The following is a 19,160-nucleotide window of genomic DNA, read 5'->3' on the forward strand; positions in this document are numbered from 1 at the left end:
CCCCTGGCATTTGACGCACACGCTTTGCATTTTCAGCCAGTTTCCCCTCCCAAACGTAAAAAATTAACAGTCGGGAGCAACACAGATACTGTGAAAGATGTGCCTGACTCATAAATAATGGATGCTCAGCCCATGAGCAAAAGGCCAAAAAAGACGGCAAACGTGACAGGAGGTGACAGCCGCTCTTATCAGCCTCGTGAATTTAATCCAGCTACTACGGATATATGCAGCTTGATCCACAACAAGCTACTGTGAAGGGCTTAAGCCAATTTAGACCACCAGTGTCATCCCTGCTTAATTCCAAGTGCTTTGGGAATTAAGTATGCTGTGGACTGGGCTGTCATGTTGTCAGGAACAGGAAAATGATTTGGGGGACATAGCAGTTTGTACATCAACCTTTTCCACTGCCTGTGTGTGCTTTCAAGTACCCGGCTGACTTAAGGTGACCCTATGAATTCCATAAGGCTTTTTTAGTAAAATTCTTTCTTCTGGCACCCTCTAAATTTGGGGGGACTACAACTCCCACTCTTTTCAGACACTGACCACGCTGCTGAGAACTCATGATGGGATGCTCTGATGGGAGATTTAAAAAAAAATCTGCTGTACTCATCTAAACTTGACATTTTGTTTGTTTCTGGTATATTATTTTTGTAAGCTGTCTGGAATGGATTTTCTAAAATGGAGAGGTGAGGTATAAACAAAATGCTGTCTATTCCAACACTCCTCTTCAGCTAAAATGAAATTGACAAAGTTGTCTTTTACAAGTGTTCTGTTTCTATCATCTCCGTGGCTCCTTCTTGCAGCCTCCTCCTTCCTTTTGTAACGAGGCAAATCTGCTGAATGCAGATAAGAGAATGCTTGAGAAAAGGCTTGGTTCAACCTGGCTTAGCACTGAAGGTTATTTCTCACCAATGCAGACTTTCCTTCCAGTAAAATCGTCTCTTTTGGCTGGAATTTAACATAGCTTCAGAACCATTCCAGTGCTCTGCCCCATGCGCTAGCCTAAGTCATGTATTTAAAAGAAAATAAAAAATCACTGGCAGTTTGTGTGTGACTCTGTTAGGCTAGAATTTTTATTAAGAATACAAAAAATCTGTCTACCCAAATATGATGAGAGAATAGAAAAATGTTTGTTCCTCATGTATTACTCGTGGTTTTTGTGAGTCTTTCAGAACAACCACAAAAGTAAATACAAAAATGCACTGACAGCAAGCTGCTTCCAAAGACCTGAAAGTAGATGAACCCATACTTTTTGCTTTTTTGTACTGTCCAGTCCTAAAGGCTTACAGTGGAATGCACTGAGAAACATTAAATAAGATATTAACAAATACTACCAAGATAAAATCTCCCCTGCTGTCAAAATCTAAGTTCATGCTGACATTTGTTAGGGAGCACTGAATGAGCAGAGGGTCTCAGTGTGTTCCTCAGAAGTATTTGACACCTAAATGGAAAAGCCTTACAGGCTCTCATAGTCAACCACAAAGTGCAAGATGGAATATAAGAAAATGCCATCTTTCAGGATACAGTGACTGAGGCACTTAATGGATTTTAGAAAGGTTTTAACAGTTGCCCAAAATCCAACTGCAATACTTTAAGCCAGCCTCTCTGGTTTTTCATTTCTGGCACTTACTGTAAAAGCTTTGCTCCTCCTTTCAACTCTGTGAAACAGCTCTTACCTTTGCACCTGCTAGAAATCCCAGGGATATGGCAACTCGGGCACGTAGGTCAGGCCTATCTTTGGGCCACACGTATGAGAGCATCGCTTTGATGATCTTCCTGCCATCTATTTCTTTCAACTGCAGAGAGTAAACATTGTGTTACAGAAGATAACCCAAAGCATGTTTTTAGAGCTGCAATGGTCGGAAAATCTCAGGTTTGAGACACCTGTCACCTCCAACTAGCAGCAGTGGTTTAAGAAAATTTCCTTCTTCAGAAAAAAAAATATTCAATACAGACTGGGATTCTTTCAAAGGGTACACAGTAATGTCACGCCAAAGACCAAGAAAATTGTTCTAGGTGGTTTAATTGTGTGTAAAATGTCACCACTTCTTTTTAACAGAAAGCCTCTGAAGTTGGGTAATCATGCATTATGAGGCTGTTTAACAGCCAAGCACATAACTTTGACTTCTACTATAAACTGAAAGACCATCCTGCCGTGTGTTATTAATTCCCTGTCTTAAAGCTCCAGCTAATCAAACAGCCACAGCACTCTTCTGTCATTTTATGAGCCTTTCTCTACAGTCAGGTAAATTCGAAAGATAGCCAAGTTTTATATTCAGGTATAAAAACTAGAAACATATTGCTTCATATTGCCAAAGTTAATATCACACTTCATAACACTGTGTATGCTTTCCAACTCTGCTTGATGTGTCCCTGCACCATCAAGTTGTGAATGACCTCCACAGGAGCAGGGAGGCCAAAGAACCCTTTATCCAGCCAACAAAATGGACTTAGCAATTGAGCCACATGACTGTATCTTCTTTCACACCTGGACCACCTTGCAGACAAAGATGGGAATATGTTAAGCCACATTTTCAGAATCTGAAACTGTCTGTGGGTTCTGAAAGGTAGTTTTGGAGTGTAGTAGGCTTGTGTAAGCCAGGGTTAGTAGATGTCTGCCTGTCTATGCATTAAACAGCAGAGACAGTGAAGATGCAGCATTGCCCACCAGTATTTCCAAGACAAAATCATAGAGTCCTAGAAATGGGGCAGAAGAAACATGATCAAGTCTGTGGAATGAGCCTGAAAAAGCAATGTTGCATGTCCCTCAAAGGTCAGGTGCTTGAGGCTATCAAAAATATCTGATCTGTCATACCTCTCTTGAATTCAAGTATCTTCATTTCAGAAAAGATTTAGTACAATGTGATAGGCTGCTCTTGCGGCTTCCAGTTGATGGCTGGGGAGGGGAGGGAACAGGCAGGGCATAAAGGAAACAAGTAGTTTCAAAGTGGAGTACTTAAAAATAATGCTCAGCATTTGTACTGTGCTTTCTGAGCAAGAAAAAAACCTTTCGTATCTATACACTATTGTATTAATTCGCTCTCTTCCTCAATTTGAAGAGGGAAAATTTAATTTTGATATAATCCTACAAGGCTGTGAAAGAGAAAAGATTCATTGTGATTATATTTATGTGAAGCAGAATAACAAATTGTAGATGGAGATGGAGCAAGGCAGATAAATCCGGATTCCATTTCTGTTACAACACCCTTCCCCACAACTCACCCTGCAGCCCCCAACCAGAGGCAACCAACATGTTAAGATATACTTCAGGTTCTTGACAATCTAAAGTATTTGAGAGTAGTACCCATTAGAAGCACCGTTTATATATCCTTCGGAGGGTGTGTATTCTCTGCTGACAACTTATAAGTCTCAAGTGGGTACAAAATAAATTTCTCCTTATCCCTCACTTTGAAGTACTGGAGAAGAGTTACACTGCATATAGAGAAATCGTTCCCTTTTACCTAGGCAGTCTCACATTTCAAGCAGAGGGAAGAGATGTTTGAGTGTTAATCATCTGAAAGACAGGAGAAGTGGTACCCAGGTAACATGAAAGTTACATGGCACCGTTCAAATTGTGCACTGCTATTGGCTACCTGCAATTTATTGAGGAAAGCTGCTTAGGGGGGGGGGGGGAAAGCAAGGAAGAAACAGCTATCACAAACAAGGAATTGATTCTGGCTTTGGTTGCAATGCAACACGGATAATGCAGAAAAGGAGTAACAAAAGCAGTGAACAGAGTGCCACAGACAATGAAAGAGGGCAAGGAGAAGCTCAAGGTAAAGAAGGTGCAAAAATATGGACTGGAGCAGAGGTGCACATGAACTCGGTAAAATACAAAAATAGAAATGAATCTCAAACACAATAGAATGAAAGCAGATGGAATAACATTGCACGGATCTGTTCAGATCAACTTCTATGAGTTATATGCTTCTTTCCAACTTCAAGCTATGTTTTCTGCAATATTTCTGAGGGACTAGATACAGGAAGACCTGTAAATGAATTTAAATAATTTAGAGTAGATGAGCTGAACTTTCCCCCTTCCCTACTGTCATTCCCTTCTCCTTTTGACAATCCATTAAGAACCCAAGCCCTTCCTCCATTCCATTTGCCTTGGTCCAGGCCTCGGAGGTAGAGAAGAACTGCTGGACCTGATCCCCTTCCCCACCACCTCTCCCTTCTCCTTTTGTGTCATGTCTTTTTAGATTGTAAGCCTGCGGGCAGGCAACCGTCTAACTAAAAGATTGTATGTACAGCTCTGTGTATTTACAGTGCTTTATAAATAAAGGTTAATAATAATAATAGTAATAAAGGTAGTATTGTTCTGTGGCTGGCAAAGTTGGATTTGCCACTTGGCAGGCCTTAATAATTCTGCTGACTGTGACAGGTGAGGTACCACCCTTTTTTGAGCATAAGATGTGACCAGCCTTCCAGTTAAATTTGAAGCTTCAGAGAAGGATACATGCCTTTCCAGAAGCTCAATGGCAATTCCTTTCCCTCCTACCCACATCCACAGCTGGGCAATCTGGCAACAATGAGCAAAGCATTGGGAAAGCCATGGCCATGCAGGATCAGACTGGGAATCCTGCCCCACAGTAGTCTTTTCTGAAAGACAGGTTGGGTGCCTTGGGTATTTCTGCTAACTGCACCTGGGATGTTTTCAACCAGCTATGTCCCAACTCAGGGGGAAGAGCCAACCAGCCGCTTTCTTGTCTCATCCTTCCCTTGGAAAGCTCAGTGGGGGAAGGAAGCATGCCAGGCAAGCAGTCTTGGCCAACAATTCAACGCATGAGACAACCAGCATTCTTGGGGGGGGGGGGGGATCCAGCATTTATTACATATACATTTTCACTTACTATCAGCAACATTGGAGGTGTGAGGTTAGGAAGACAAAAATTATTCTAAATATGTTTTAAAAGAGACCATGTACCAAGAATAAGAACTGGTACTACATAATCAAGTAATGAAGAAGAAGCATTAATAATTAGCCATTAATCCATAATGAAGACACTTTCTAAACATTTCTTGTCAGATTCATCAAAAAGCTCTCCATGTCCACTTGTGACAAGGAACAAAACACTTGTCCAGAACGCTTTATATTTGGTACTTTACAGAACTAAGTATGTGCCAAGAGTATTTACCCCTTGCTTTGGATCCGAATAGAGTCCTCCACCGGCGTGTCCATGCCAGCATGTCCTTCTATCTATCTGCGGCCACACTTGAAGAGTCTGTGCAAGCAAGAATACAACAAGCAATGACTTCAAGCATTATACATGGCACAATGAAACAGATTATAGCTCAGCTCTTCAATGAGTCCTGCCAGTATCTTAAGGAGGACTTTGTTTAGCTTTGATTCCAGTCATCCTGAAGAAGCTTGGGCTGATGAAGTACAAGGTGGTCTATGGAAACTGAGTTCCAGAACGACAGAGAACCTCAAAGGAACAAACTGGTAGTTTAACCAGGAACTTCCCATTAGAGTTGCTTCACGCCATGCTTAGACAATGTAATTAGACAGAATTTTTCAGAGTTGTGGCTTAATGAGAGGAAGGCAGTGTGCCACTCTTGTGCCACATGGGAGTAGGTAAACAAACCACAAACTTGTGGTTTGTCTACTGTGATATCTGAAGCCGGGGCTCTGAGGTGATTCGAACAATGCAATAAGCTAGAAGACAAGCCACACTGACAGAGAGAAAGTCCACAGTTTGCTTATCCACTCTGCTGGCAGAGGGAGCAATCTGACAGCAGGGGCTGGCATGCTTGCCTTGTTCATGCTAAGCCAGTATTCTTAAGGACTCTCTCACTCATTGTTCAATCTGAATGTACCCATTAAATATTTCCCTCATGGAAAACACTTCCTTTTAGGAGGCAGCATGAAATCTGTGGAGATGGCTGCATGCGATAATCACACACCTGTAAGAGTGCATTGTCTGAAGCACCCATGAGAATTATAAGCCATACTCAACGCTGATTACAACAATATCGAAGGGGTACAATTAAAGACACAGCTTTAAAGGGTTTTAAAAGAAAAGTCTTCCAATACAAAGATATATTTTTCCATCAGGTGAAGAAAAAATGTCCACTAAAGAGGACAAATCTGTCTTTTCTCCAAAGACCAGAAGACAAGAGGTGCTCACAGTTGCACCACATTTGGATTAATGTAATGCGTACAACGTGGGACTGCCTCTGAAAAGTGCTCAGAAACTTCAACTGGCCCAAAGACTGTACTGTATGTAAAGAGATCTTGTAACACCTATGAGACTAACTGAAAAAAGGAAGTTGGCAGCATGAGCTTTTGTAGACTTAAGTCTACTTCCTCAGATGCATTTGGTGGAGTGGAAAGCCAGGGATAGACCTATATATGCCTATAAATCTTATACATCCCTATAGTTCCTATATATACATATATCTATATATCCCTGGCATTCCACTGCACCAAACGCATCTGAGAAAGAAGACTTCAGTCTACAAAAGCTCATGCTTCCTTGTTTCAGTTAGTCTCCAAGGTGCTACAAGATCTCTCTACATACTGTTTACATACTGATTCTACAGATTAAAATGGCTATATCTTTGAACTGGCCCAAATACTGTTAAAGTGAAAAATGGTGTAGCCTATGCCCCCCTCACCCTATGCGTATATGATGAAGGAGCAAAATGTGCACATGTGTCCCTCTGCGGCACAACCAGATGAATGGATATTGCATCATTTTCTTTATTTTTCAACCTGAGGTCTTCTATTTCCAAGTAAAAAGAAAATGCTACATTTAGAATGTCACTTTCCAAAGTGCGCTAGACTTTAAACAAAACGCTTAACATCTCTATTATGCTAGAACACCGAGAGCAATTTGGCAAGCATCATAACAACAATGTAAAGCACTTACGCAGACCTTACCAAATGCTTACAAGTACCAGAGAGAGCATTAATTCACAGCAATTCTTTGCAGAAACATCATTGCTTCTGCTTTGAAGAATGGAAGTGAGGAGGTTATCGCAAAAGAAGCACTTATAAAGGAAAATAATCAAACATGCCTTGAATATTCAATCAGAAATCACAAACCACATAATGGCCACATCTGCATGTCATACTAAGCTATGGCTTGTTAGTCACTGTTTATGGCTTTTGTCTTGTACACACTACTGAACAACCCATAGTTGTTTCCCCCAATTTCTGGTCCACTTGTCTCCTTTACAACCAAACAAACCACAGTTGTTGTTTTTCCCCTCATTTTTCTCCTTCTATTTCCCCTCCTTTTGTGAGCTCTTCTTTTGGGGCAGGCAGCGAGGGAAAATAAGCCAAAGGTAAAATAAGACTCTTAGTTCGGATGTAACAACAAGCTATTGTTTAAACAAGCTAGAATGCATAAGGCAATGAAAACCCATGAGTACTAACTTGTGATGTTCAGCTTGCAAACAATGAACTATTTATTCAGGCAGTCCCAGAAACAAGAGCCAGAATTCCAAAAAGCACAATCTGACCTACGGTTACAAGCAAACACAATCAATATTTGACCTCCATCATACCTGGGCCTGGATAATGGGGTCTCGATGCTCTAAAAGTAGATACTGTGTTCTTTGGATTTCTCCAAATACACCCAGAACTTCCAGCTCTGAGGTGTACTCTTGGGTTTAGGAGTAGGAAAGGTATTTTAAGGTACTTTGTCACACATTCCTGATTCTACAATTCATGCTCAATAGTCTAATTTAGACTGTAAATCTGAATACGTACTGAATTCTGTACAGATACTCTATGCATGTTCTTTGCAGTAAGATGACAAAATCATGCAAAACCACACACTGTAAACCGCTTAGAGAGTGTTTAGCATTATAAAGTAGTATAGAATTGTAAGTGGTATTGCTATCAATTTAAATTTATGGCAAGTTCAACGCTCTCTGGAGCATTCAAGTCCAAGTTCAAGGTGCTGATGGTAACATTTGAAGCCCTAAACATGGCCCGGGGTTCATTCTTCCCCTAGAAGCTTGGTTTCAATTGAATTTATTGTACAGGTACTTTCCCCTAAGATCTTTGGACATTGGACAGGATATGCTTCAGAAAGCAATAAAAATAATAATAGCCACAGACACAGAAAATGTTAAGCTTAAAAATGGGAGGGAAATACAACCATATTTTCCCTCCACGTGTCTTATATGAAGTACAGTCTCCTTGTTTCTGCCCAAACCACCTGCAGAGAAATCTGCTTCCTTCACAGATTCTCTTTTGCTCCTCTGTCCCAGTCACATCCACCTCCTACAACGCAGAACAAGCTGAATTGCCTCTGAAGAGCAAGCTGTCATCCCTCACTCTGAAAATATATTCCAAATAAACACACTCAGCCAGCTTTTGCCACTTTAGTTACCAGCAGTTTATTATCATTTAAGAAACAAGGAAGGCTTGCTTTGCAAATTAGTTGGATACTGAGGTAAGAGCTGATTTGTGCGTGGAGTGGAAGAACTGTACATTTAGCTCCGGTAGAGAAAACAAAATTCCTAGGTGGACTATGTGCTCAAGGCATCTCATCCATTACTTTTAAATGGGTAAGAATTACATGTGTAACCCACTCCTGCCTGATACATCACAGACTAGGAAACATGAGGGAAAACATAATGTTCCTCATGTTCACTTGAAAGAAAACCAAGTGGATGTAGAGTACCATTGAAAGTGCATGTTATAGGGGCAAACTCCTGTCCTATACTGGTTGTTTGCATTCATCTTTGGGCCATGCCAAAGAAGACGTGGGAGTCAGGGAAGGGAAGGAAAAGGAAGAAAAAGCAATGCTAACAACAAATGGCTCTCAGCAACTGTGCTTGCACACGCTCGCTTGGTTTGCAATCAGGGCTTAATACCGAGCAAACACATCTGGGAGACATGGCTATTCTTCTTTCCCTCTTCATTCCAGCCAATCTGGATGAGGTCCAGACTATCTGAAAGCCCAAATCTCCCTCTGTGAGCCTGCCTGAGTCTTCAAGGGTGGGATTTCTCTCCATCTGACCACCCTCTCAGGTTCATCTGCTGAGGACACAGGAGAGACTCTTCTGGTGCCTGCTCCTAGACTCTGGAGTTCCCTCCTGTGGGAGTGTAGATTTGCCCCTTCTCTGTTGTCTTTTGTCAGCAGGCAAAGACCTTCTTGTTTAAAGAGGGCTTGAGACTTAGCTGACCAGGGAAGAGGGATATATGATTAGGTGTACTTCTTTAACCAGCTTCAAAACGGAGTTGAAGACCATCCTGTTCAGAGAAGTGTTCCCAGGCATTGCATAATTGTCACTTGCTATTTGATGTTTTTTGTTGCCTGTTTTATTGAATCATTTCCTGTATTCCTATGTATTTTATATGTATTATCCTACTAGAGAGGCAGGCTAGCTCCAACAGGCCTCCCTGGAGGAAGATTACCCATCCATTAAGAAGCCAAGCCCTCCCTCCAGTCCATCGCTCCTGATCCAGGCCTCGGAGGTAGAGAAGAACTGCTGGACCTGATCCCCTTCCCCTCCACCACTCCCTTCTCCTTTTGTGTCGTGTCTTTTTAGATTGTAAGCCTGAGGGCAGGGAACCGTCTAATTAAAAAGACTGTATGTACAGCGCTGTGTAAATTTACAGCGCTTTATAAATAAAGGATAATAATAATAATAATAATAATAATAATAATAATAATAATAAAAAATGCATTCCCTGTGTTTTTTTCAAGCTGGTTTTTAAGTAAAGGTACCAGATCCTGTCTGTTCCTGGAAGCTGAGCAAGCTCAGCACTGATTAGTACTTGGATGGAAAACTGCGAGGGAATACCAGGTGCTATAGGTTATATTTCAGGGGAAGGAACGGGCAAAAGCCCCTCTGAGTATTCCTTGTCTAAGAAATCCTTGTGAATTCAATGGGGTTGCCATAAACTGGCAGGCAGATTTAAAGCACCTATACACACTTAAAAGTAATGTTTTAATTCAATTGGTGATTTAATGCTTTTCAACACTGTTGTATGTCCTATTGTTTTAGCTGTTATGTTTTAACTTAGATTGCAAGCTGCCTTGAGTCCCACTAGGGATAAAAACAGGGCATAAATTAAATAGTTAAACAGCATCTTTTCAGGTCTCCCCTCAACACATCTTTCTGGCCTCCTCTGCCCACAAAAGGCTTTCAGTCCCACAGAAGATTCTAGATTGCTGAAAGCCAGCAGCCCCTCACCTTCAGCCCCCTCACAATGGACTCCTCTTCCGTGTCACAATGCAACCTCAGGTGTTTAGAAGCCTGCAGAGCCAGAGCCAAGCTCAGTTTGCTTCAGCTTCTCAAAGGGTGAGGCTCTTGAGAGGCGACCAGAGAAGGATCTACTATGGAGCAATATTGACTCCTCTCCTCTTATCATGTCATAGGAGGCAACGCAAACACTGGAAAAGACACCAAACATTGGGAAGAAAGAAGGTGAGGATCTCTGGATATGAAGTCCAGTGAGTGGGCATCCTTTTGTGGCTGTGTGTGGCATCCTCTGTGTGGCACTGTCCTTCCTGCTTTGTGTCTGCGTATGTCTTGCTTGATTGTGCCATTCTCTTGTATGATTGCATATGTGTGTTCATGTGAGATGTCTTGACTTTCATGGCCAGCATCCTTAGTTTTTTGTGGGCTTTTCGGGCTATGTGTCCATGTTCCAGAAAGGTTTCTTCCTGACGTTTCGCCAGCATCTGCGGCTGGCATCTTCAAATGCTGGCGAAACGTCAGGAAGAAACCTTTCTGGAACATGGCCACATAGCCCGAAAAACCCACAAAAAACTATCTCTTGCGGAGACTTCTGGCTGTTCTTCCATGTTCCCTCGTTCAGTCCTTTGAGCAATGTTGGTAATGCACCTCTTTTTCTTTTTCCCTTGCAGGTTCATCCTAAAGGCTGGTGGAGAGGACAACAACAAGACCAACCATCCTGGTTCGGTCATAGTAGGCTTGTGAGAAGAGGTACTCAGTGCAATCTGTTCTTGGGCTGCACCACTTCAGAATACAGGACTGACTCCTGTATTGCTCTAAGCAGCTACTCTTAAAAGAAGTGGTCCCACCCAGAAACAGATGGACTGATACACCTGAGGCAGGTAGGCCTGACAAGGGGATCTCTTTGGATCCTGGTCAGGTCTTGCGGAGGGACTACGGCTCACCCGCCCTTTGACCTGGCAGTGCAGGCTTAGCTGGTTGCCTGAATTGGAGCCGAGAAGGAATTTTCCCCTGTTGAACCCAAATTGGCCCTGAGGAGAAACAGGTTTTTGCCTTCTCTGCACTGCTTTCCCCTTGAGTTGCTGCAACTTGGCTTGCAACTCAAGTGGAGGTCAAAAGGGGCTCTCTGAGGGGCTCTCCCTCAGAAAGGCCCAGCCTAAGGGGACTCAGAAGTTAGGGCAGAGCCTAATTTATGACAAATCAATAAAAGTTGTTATAATTGGATCATATATATACTGTTTTCGTGTCTTTCTTCCTGTGTTGTCTTGTCTCTCTTTTGGGGTTTGGGTGACACTGAAGTACCTTTTGTTGTTGTATGCCTTCAAGTCTTTTTCAACATATGGCAACTCTAAGGTGAACCTATCATGGGGTTTTCAGGGATTGAAAGAGTGTGACTTGCCTAAGGTTAGCCAGCAGGTTTTGATGGCTGAGCAGGGAATCAAACCCTGATCTCCAGAGTCACTGCCCAATGCTCAAACCACTCCAGCTCTCAAGTATACTTGTACCTTATGTATAAATTTTACCAATAACACTGAAGCACTATGGCTATCCTTTTTATTATAAATCAACTGCCTGTTTTCAGAATATTGGAGATTTAATTTCCATTCTTAGATGCTTCTTGTCACTGCAGCTGGAGCAAAATGGTCCACAAAGTAGTTGATACCAGGTTAAAGTTGGCCTGTCTTGGTTTTATGGAACGCTTGCCAAGAAGGCATGTGGCAGGATATGTGAACTTTACTTCTAAAGACAAGCATACAGAGATTCCAATATGCTTGTTTCTGGTTACCTAGTTTATGTATATGCCGAGCTTTCACAGTACACTGTAGCCAAATTGATTTGCAACATCAACTGATCGAGGTACACAACATTTGAAAATAAACATTTTACAAAACGTTGCCAATTAACATTGGATTCATGTAACATAACAATGGCTCAATACATCAACATGAAGTAAAATATAGATAGTATCATTAATTTGTATGTCAAATATAAGATGATAGGTTCTGCCACAGAGAATTCTTCTCTCACACATACAGGCTCAGCATACAAGTTAGAAAATGAGAGTTTAAGCAACATGTATAGCATTTAATCAAAGACGGTTAAGGGCAGGGAAGAGGTGTATTTTTCTTCCCTGGCAGAATGATAAAGGGGAAGACAAGACTGCTCAGTCCTACCTTTGCAGCATCCAAGAGCTGCCGCGAATAGCATCTCCCTGAACTCTGCCACGGAAGTCGGTTGAATACTGACGGAATCTGAAAAGAAGAACAGGGAGGCTGTGGTTATTAAGAGCACAAAGTCCATGATCAAGAACTCTTCAACCGTTTCACGCATACGCGTATGGCACACTCAAAGACCATTTGCTTTGGGAAAGGAACAAAAGAGAGAGATGAAGACTAGCGGGGAGCAGATGTAAATAAACATGCTCAACTATTTAAAATGCTAAATGGCAATGAACTTTCCTCTTCTCTCCATACACTCCCACAAGACCTCTGTTTCCTCATATTCTATAAGCCCCCAGTTTGTTGCAACTTAATGCTGCCTTCTCAGTTGCCGTGAATATTAAATCTCAGATCAATCTTGCCCCCCCCCCCCGCCCCATTGCACATGTTTCTGTTCTCTTTATACTTGCTATACTTCCGACTTCTGGCAACCCTAAGGGTTCTCTTGGCAAGATTTTTTGCCATTGCTTCCTCTGAGGCTAAAGGAGTGTAACTTGCCCAAGGACACTCAGTGGATTTCTGTGGTTCTTACGTTTACTCCTCCTATACTTACGCTTCCCAAATTATCCCTAGAAACTAGGCACCAGGAAGACTTTGCTGTATGATAGTATGGAGTACCTGATCATTGCAGTCCCTGGACTGGTTGTCATTTTCTCAATACCTTTTATGGGAACGAGTGCTTTCTGTCTGTTTGACGCTATGGAGAGCTAGAGGAGACAGAATAAATGTCTCCGTTTTCTGTCCTTGGGACTTTCGGGTGACTGTACAGAGTGTCAAAAGAGGCCAAAAGGAGGGGAATGGTATGGTGTCCAATTCTGGTCCTGAAAAATGGGCATGGTTAACAGAACCACCAAAAGATTCCCTGTTGTGTATTAGTAAGCAGGAGGGACAGTGGATGGTGCTGCAGCATCTAAGCCATTTTGCAATTCATTCTGCAGATCAAGCAACCACCTTTAACAACTGAGTCAGGTAATGCATATAGCTTTGAAAACAGGCAGGTCCTAGTCCTTTTTAAAAAGTAAGCAAACAAATAACCCCAGCCCATTGTCTTTACATCAATCAGGGAAAAATGTAATGTTACCTTCAAGGGAAGCAAGGCCAACAAAGCACACAGACCAGGAGGCCTAGTTTACGGAAATGTCTGGTGAGCAATTTAGAAAGCATGGACATTTGCGAAATGCATGTTTAACAAAGAGGAGAGCTCTGTAAAACACCCCCCCCCCCCTCTCTTTGCAGGAGCTATGTCTGGGCTGCAGCCATTAGCTAGGATTCAAAGAATGTGCCTGATATAATTTTTTAATAATGTTTCGAGTCTCTTTGAGCAAGATATACTCCTTGGTTTACAAATCTTGCCTGCAAGCAGCGCTTTTAACTATAGTTGCCTAGTTTAGACTTCACAGGAGATGGTTTTGGAAACTAGGAAAAAGGGGGGGGGGGGGGGGGAGAGAAAGGAGTGTGTGAACTCACTTATTCTCACCCAAGCTAACTGTATCGTCCTTCTTGTTCCTGAGCAATCCCCATAATGCCTAAGCCTGACTAGTGTGTCGGAGACAGGATGCTAGACAAAAATAGGCCTCAATGCAGCTCTTAATTTAAAAATATACAGTATATGTTTATGTGTGTATATACTGTACACACACACACATACATACATAGTTGTCCTAAGAATACTAGTCACTTTACAATGTACTAATCTTCAAAGAAAAGAATTCACTCTCTGAAGTGTGTTATCTCTAGTCCTAAGTGTCATTAGAAGGATCTGCAGAAGGTGGCAGCTTGCTTATCAAGGAACACATAGCCTCAGCATTAGCCTATCGGTCACTCCTCAGACTATACCCCTATTGCTATCATCACTGAACTACATAAGGACTCCACCAGTCTTCCTGGCAAGACTTACAAAGGAACACTTGCATTCCCAGGCAACCACCAGTTTTGCCACAATACCCCCCACAAAATTTAAAATGACAAATTCAGGAGGCAGCACAAGTACACTGGATAAGGGAGGGAAATAATATTTGGACTGTCATCATTTTTGTTTAGCCATGAAGGGTTTCCACCTCTTTGTGAAAACCAAGATTTGGCCTTGTTTCAGAAGCACTGCCCGTGGTAACCACCAATTAGGCGCACTGGTTTCAAAGGAGCCAAATGTGCTTGAACACGCTTAGGACTGCAATGGGCTGTGGCCAATAAGTAGAAGTAAATTACAGACGCTTCATCCATCCTTGTACTGCTTTAATGTTCTTCTCAGAACAAATGATATCCTAGAAGATGACATAAATTTCATTTAACAGAATGAATTAACAACCAGGTCCCTTATCAACATAAGAAACCTATATTCAGTAGTGATCTATTCTCACTTCTGTGCTACAATGCCTCAAAGGGGAATAATACTTGATCATTAAAATACTGTAAACACAATTAGGTTCTCAGGATTATGTACAGTTCCAATAAGATGTTTTGATGCCATAAATCTCTGGACTGTCCACACTCCAATGACTTCTAAATGACTGTTCTTCATCTGAAATTTAGCGCTGGAGGACAGGGCTATGGCTATCATGGAATGTTAGAAAGACAAAGAATGACTCTGAGAGGAAATCAAGCCTGAACCCTCTCTAGAAGCCCAAACGACTATAAACGGAGGCTGTCACACTTTGGACGTTTCAGGAGAAGACAGCAATATCATTAGAAAATATGATAATGCTTAGTAAATTGGGAGGCAGTAGATACTGTAAAGGGGAAGACTGCTGAACAGATGGATAGATTCAACCAAGGGAACCCCAGCCCTGAGCTTGCAAGACTGCTGATAACACTGTGACTCTATAGATCAATGTCAATGTGACAACAAATAACAAGAACAGTTGTTGCTCTATTTAGATAGAGTGTACACAGATTTATTTGTTTAGTTATTATACTGTTTTTATACCCCAACCTGTATCATGGGATCTCAGGGTGCCATATAATCTATTCATTAAGTTAATTTCCAGGCCGCCTTTCTCCCCGGAAGGGACCCAAGGCGGCTTGCAAGAGAAAAACATCTAAGAAACTTCACAGGGAAAATGTAAAAAAAAAAAAAAAAAACATTTAAAATCGTCTATTTAAAACATTATAGATATAAAGTGAACATTAAAAACACGCAAAGTTAAAAACAACACTAAAACACATGCCCCATACTGTATATAAAACCAGCTATCCTGATTTAAAAGCTTGCTTAAATAAAAACGTTTCTGCTTGCCAGTGAACTGAAAGGAGTAAAATCAAACGAAGCATTTTAAAACCAATTTAAAATGTTGAACGATAAAAATCATTCTAACAAACGAAAACAACTTAAATGGTTTAAACTCTGCTTTTGAAGAACTCAATTGTGCCCCAAAGGTTTTGAAGAAAAAGCCAAGCTTTTAACTTGGTGCTGGAATGGAGCCAATGCTGGCACCGACTGATCCTCCAAAAGGAGGGCATTCCTCAAATGTGGTGCCACAACAGGGAAGGCCCTGCTCTCATGTCACTTGGTCAATGTACTGATCCCACTGGTGGAAGAGAAGACCTCTTGAGGCATATCTAGGAAGAGGCACATGTTCAAGTAATGAAGTCCCACAGGGTCATTTTCCATTGAAGGCTGGGGCAGTCAATGTCCAGACAGAGCGAGGATGAGGCAGCATTCCCGAGTCAAGACAAAACTAAGGGCTTCAACCTAATCGGTCCATGTTGCAATGTCTCCTGCTGCAAGGAGGTGAAGGGGGGAAGCAAACAGCTTGCTGGAATTACAGTTAATGGCTTAACCCTGCCACACTTTACAGTATGTTGTGTGTTTTCAGCACACAAAAAGCTAAACACAGAGGCTCAAGAGGGGCACATTTCCTGTCAAGCAGTGGCTCCCAAACCTTCAAGGGATTTGGGACTTCAGCTTCTAGAAGCCTCAGCCACGTCGGCCAATAGCCTGGGATTCTGGGAGCAGAAGTCCCAAATCCCTTAAAGAGCACAGTTTGGGGGCCACTGCTTGACAGGAAATGTGCCCCTCTTGAGCCTCTGTGCTTAGCTTTTTGTGTGCTGAAGACACACAACAACATCCAGGGCTGGGGAGTAGGAGTAAGAGGTTTTTATAGGAGTAGGAATAAGGAATAACAAAATGTATTTGTTACTCCTTATTCCTGTTATTGTATTGTAGATGCAAACATCCAAAAACAATGTTATTATATTGTACTGGGGGCGAAGAGACACTGCCACACAAACACACACATGCCAGCTTTGCAAAGAAACTGGGGTTTTCCCGCAGGGCTGCAGAGTAGGAATAAGGAGTAAGAGGTTTTTACAGGAGTAGGAGTAACCCCAAAATCACCAGTACTCCCCAGCCCTGACATCATCATCATCATCATCATCATCATCATCATCATCGTTTATATTCCACCTTTCTCCAGATATCAGGAATCGAAGCAGCTAGCAACAAATTGAAAACAGTACAAGTTAAAAGCAATGCAAAAGCATTAAAATGTACAGTAGACACGGTTTTAAAAAGCAATTAAACAACGTTAAAAAGTTACAAGCATTACACATTCAAATTATATCAAAAACTCTATACAAACCTTATGACAGACACATACATTGTATCAAGTGGGACACAGCGAACATTAAAGGCGTTGGTCAGCTAAAGGTTTGGGGGAAAGTCTACCAAGTTTGTGGCCAAAGCTATGTAGGTCCGCTTGTCCTTACACTGAGTTGCAGTTGCTTATCCTAAAGCTCCCTCTAAGTCCATATACAATAAAACTGGGTGCTTTGGGCTGATCCTTTGTCTTGCCTTTGATCTTTGAGCAAAAGACACTAAAACGGGGTCCTGACATTGGTCCCACAACACCAGCGTTTGCCCACATTGGCCAGGGCTGATGGGAGCGACAATCCAGCATCATTCCATTGTATTGTTCTTTTACTATTGTGAAGCTGCCCTGAGCCCCAGTTCTGGGGAAAGTGTGGGATGCAAATAAATATAACAACAACAACAACATCTGGAGGGCCTCAGGTTTTATACTCTGAGAGAGAGAGAGAGAGAGAGAGAGAGAGAGAGAGCCAGTTTCTCTCTCAACAGCATCCCCTGAACTGGGCCGTTCCACAAACAGCTGCGGACCAGGGTTCGAATAGCGGCTCAGCCATTTAAACCCACTGGGTGACCCTGGCCAAGTCACACTCTCTCAGCCTCACAGGATGGCAAGGGCAACCCTCCTCTGAAGAAACATACCAAGGAACCACCATAACAGGGCCGCCGTGGCTTGGAAACAACTTGAAGGCACACAACAACAAGGCAAACCAATCATGGGGTTTGGTACAGAGGAGTTTCCCCCCAGTCCCTGAGGCTGAGTGTGTGTGTGTCTCCAATGGCTTTCCATGGCCAAGGTGAGGCTGAGAGAGTGTGACTAGCCCAAAGTGCCCTTGTGGGGGTCCCCTGGCTTGGGTAAGGCTGAGAGAGTGTGACTCAGTCAAAGTCCCTCAATGCATATTCATGGCCAAGGGAGTGTGATTGGCCAAAGTGCCCCCAATGGGTTTCCATGGTCAAGTTGAGGCTGAGAGAGTGTGACTCACCCAAGGTCCCCCAATAGCTTCCTATGCTTAGAGTGAGGCTGAGGGAGTGTGACTTACCCAATGTTCCCCGGGGGGCTACTATAGTAGCCGAAGTGAGGCTGAGAGAGTGTGACTCGTCCTAAGTGACTTAGTAAGTGCCCAGTGGGGTCTCTATGTCCAAGATGAGGCTGAGAGAGTGTCAGGTGACCAAGGTCCCCAATGGGGTCCCTATGGCCAAAGAGGGGCTGAGAGAGTGTGACTTGACCAAAGTCCCCCAGTGAGCCAACCAGGGCCCCGGAGACCGCCATTTCGGGCCTTCCTCCTCCTCCTCCTCCTCCTCACCTGAGGAGAGGCCTCTTCATTCTTCTCCTCTTCCTCTTCGGGGGGCGCGCGGCCCCTCTTCCAAGCGTGGGCCCGGGCCGCCCCACTCGCTGCCGCCGCCGCTGCCGCCGGCCTCCACCGGGAAGAAGAGCCCAGGAGCCTCCCGGGACCAGGAGGGAACCCAGGGAGAAGGAGAACCGCCGCCCGCTTGACCCGCCGGGCCGCCTCCGAAGCCCTCAGCGCCGCCATGTTGGGGAAGGAGAAGCAGCAGGGCTTCCGGGAGGACTGCCACAGAGGCGGAGCGTAGAGCGGCGCCGGAAGCGGCCCGGCGAAAGACCGGAAGTGTGACGTCAGCGGTAAACAGAGCACACGCTTTCCACGCCTGCCTTTGGAGGAAAAGGAAACAACAATAGTGTCATCACTCTTTGGTGAAAAGAGAATGCCACTTTAATCACAGCGTACAGTGATAGCTTCCCTCCGCAAAGGATCGCGGGAGGTGTAGTTTTTTTCTTAGGCGCCCCTGCTGAGCGCTCTACCTGGGGCGCTGATCTTTAGAACTACAACTCCCATGGTTCCCTGTGAGAGGAGACGTTCTAAAAAGAGCCATTCTAATATTAGAATTCATGAAGACTTTATATACTTTACTTTGTGCCTCTGGCGCTGATCTCTGTGCGGAGCTTCTATAGCTCACTGAGGTAAAGTTTCAGAGCAGAAATTGAAAGAAGGGGGCGGGCTCAACGGCGACTATTGAGGCCTCTCATTGGCCGGGGCCTTGAGTGGCAGCGGAAGCCGGCCAATGGGAGACCTTATCCCTTTCCGAGTCTTTTTTTCCGCTCTGAGGTAAAAAGAGCCGGGCAGGCGCAGTAAGACCCTCCGACTCGTGTCTAAGACACGCAGGGAGCGCGAAAC

At 43.3% G+C, this 19,160-nt stretch overlaps 1 protein-coding gene across 1 annotated transcript in view; it reads right to left on the bottom strand.

Annotated features, from left to right (window-relative positions):
- ABCB7 (ATP binding cassette subfamily B member 7) overlaps positions 1 to 18,568 on the bottom strand; it is a 48,161-nt gene extending 29,593 nt beyond the window's left edge. The window contains exons 1-4 of the mRNA XM_042478748.1: positions 18,273 to 18,568; positions 12,342 to 12,419; positions 5,139 to 5,225; positions 1,677 to 1,796 (exon numbers count right to left, since the gene is read on the bottom strand). Coding sequence (XP_042334682.1) covers positions 1,677 to 1,796; positions 5,139 to 5,225; positions 12,342 to 12,419; positions 18,273 to 18,500 — 513 coding nt within the window. The 5' untranslated portion in view covers positions 18,501 to 18,568. The remainder of the gene's footprint in view (positions 1 to 1,676; positions 1,797 to 5,138; positions 5,226 to 12,341; positions 12,420 to 18,272) is intronic.
- Between the last annotated feature and the right edge of the window lie 592 nt (positions 18,569 to 19,160).

This window comes from Sceloporus undulatus, chromosome 7, assembly GCF_019175285.1.
Source record: "Sceloporus undulatus isolate JIND9_A2432 ecotype Alabama chromosome 7, SceUnd_v1.1, whole genome shotgun sequence".
NCBI classification, from domain to species: Eukaryota; Metazoa; Chordata; class Lepidosauria; order Squamata; family Phrynosomatidae; genus Sceloporus; species Sceloporus undulatus.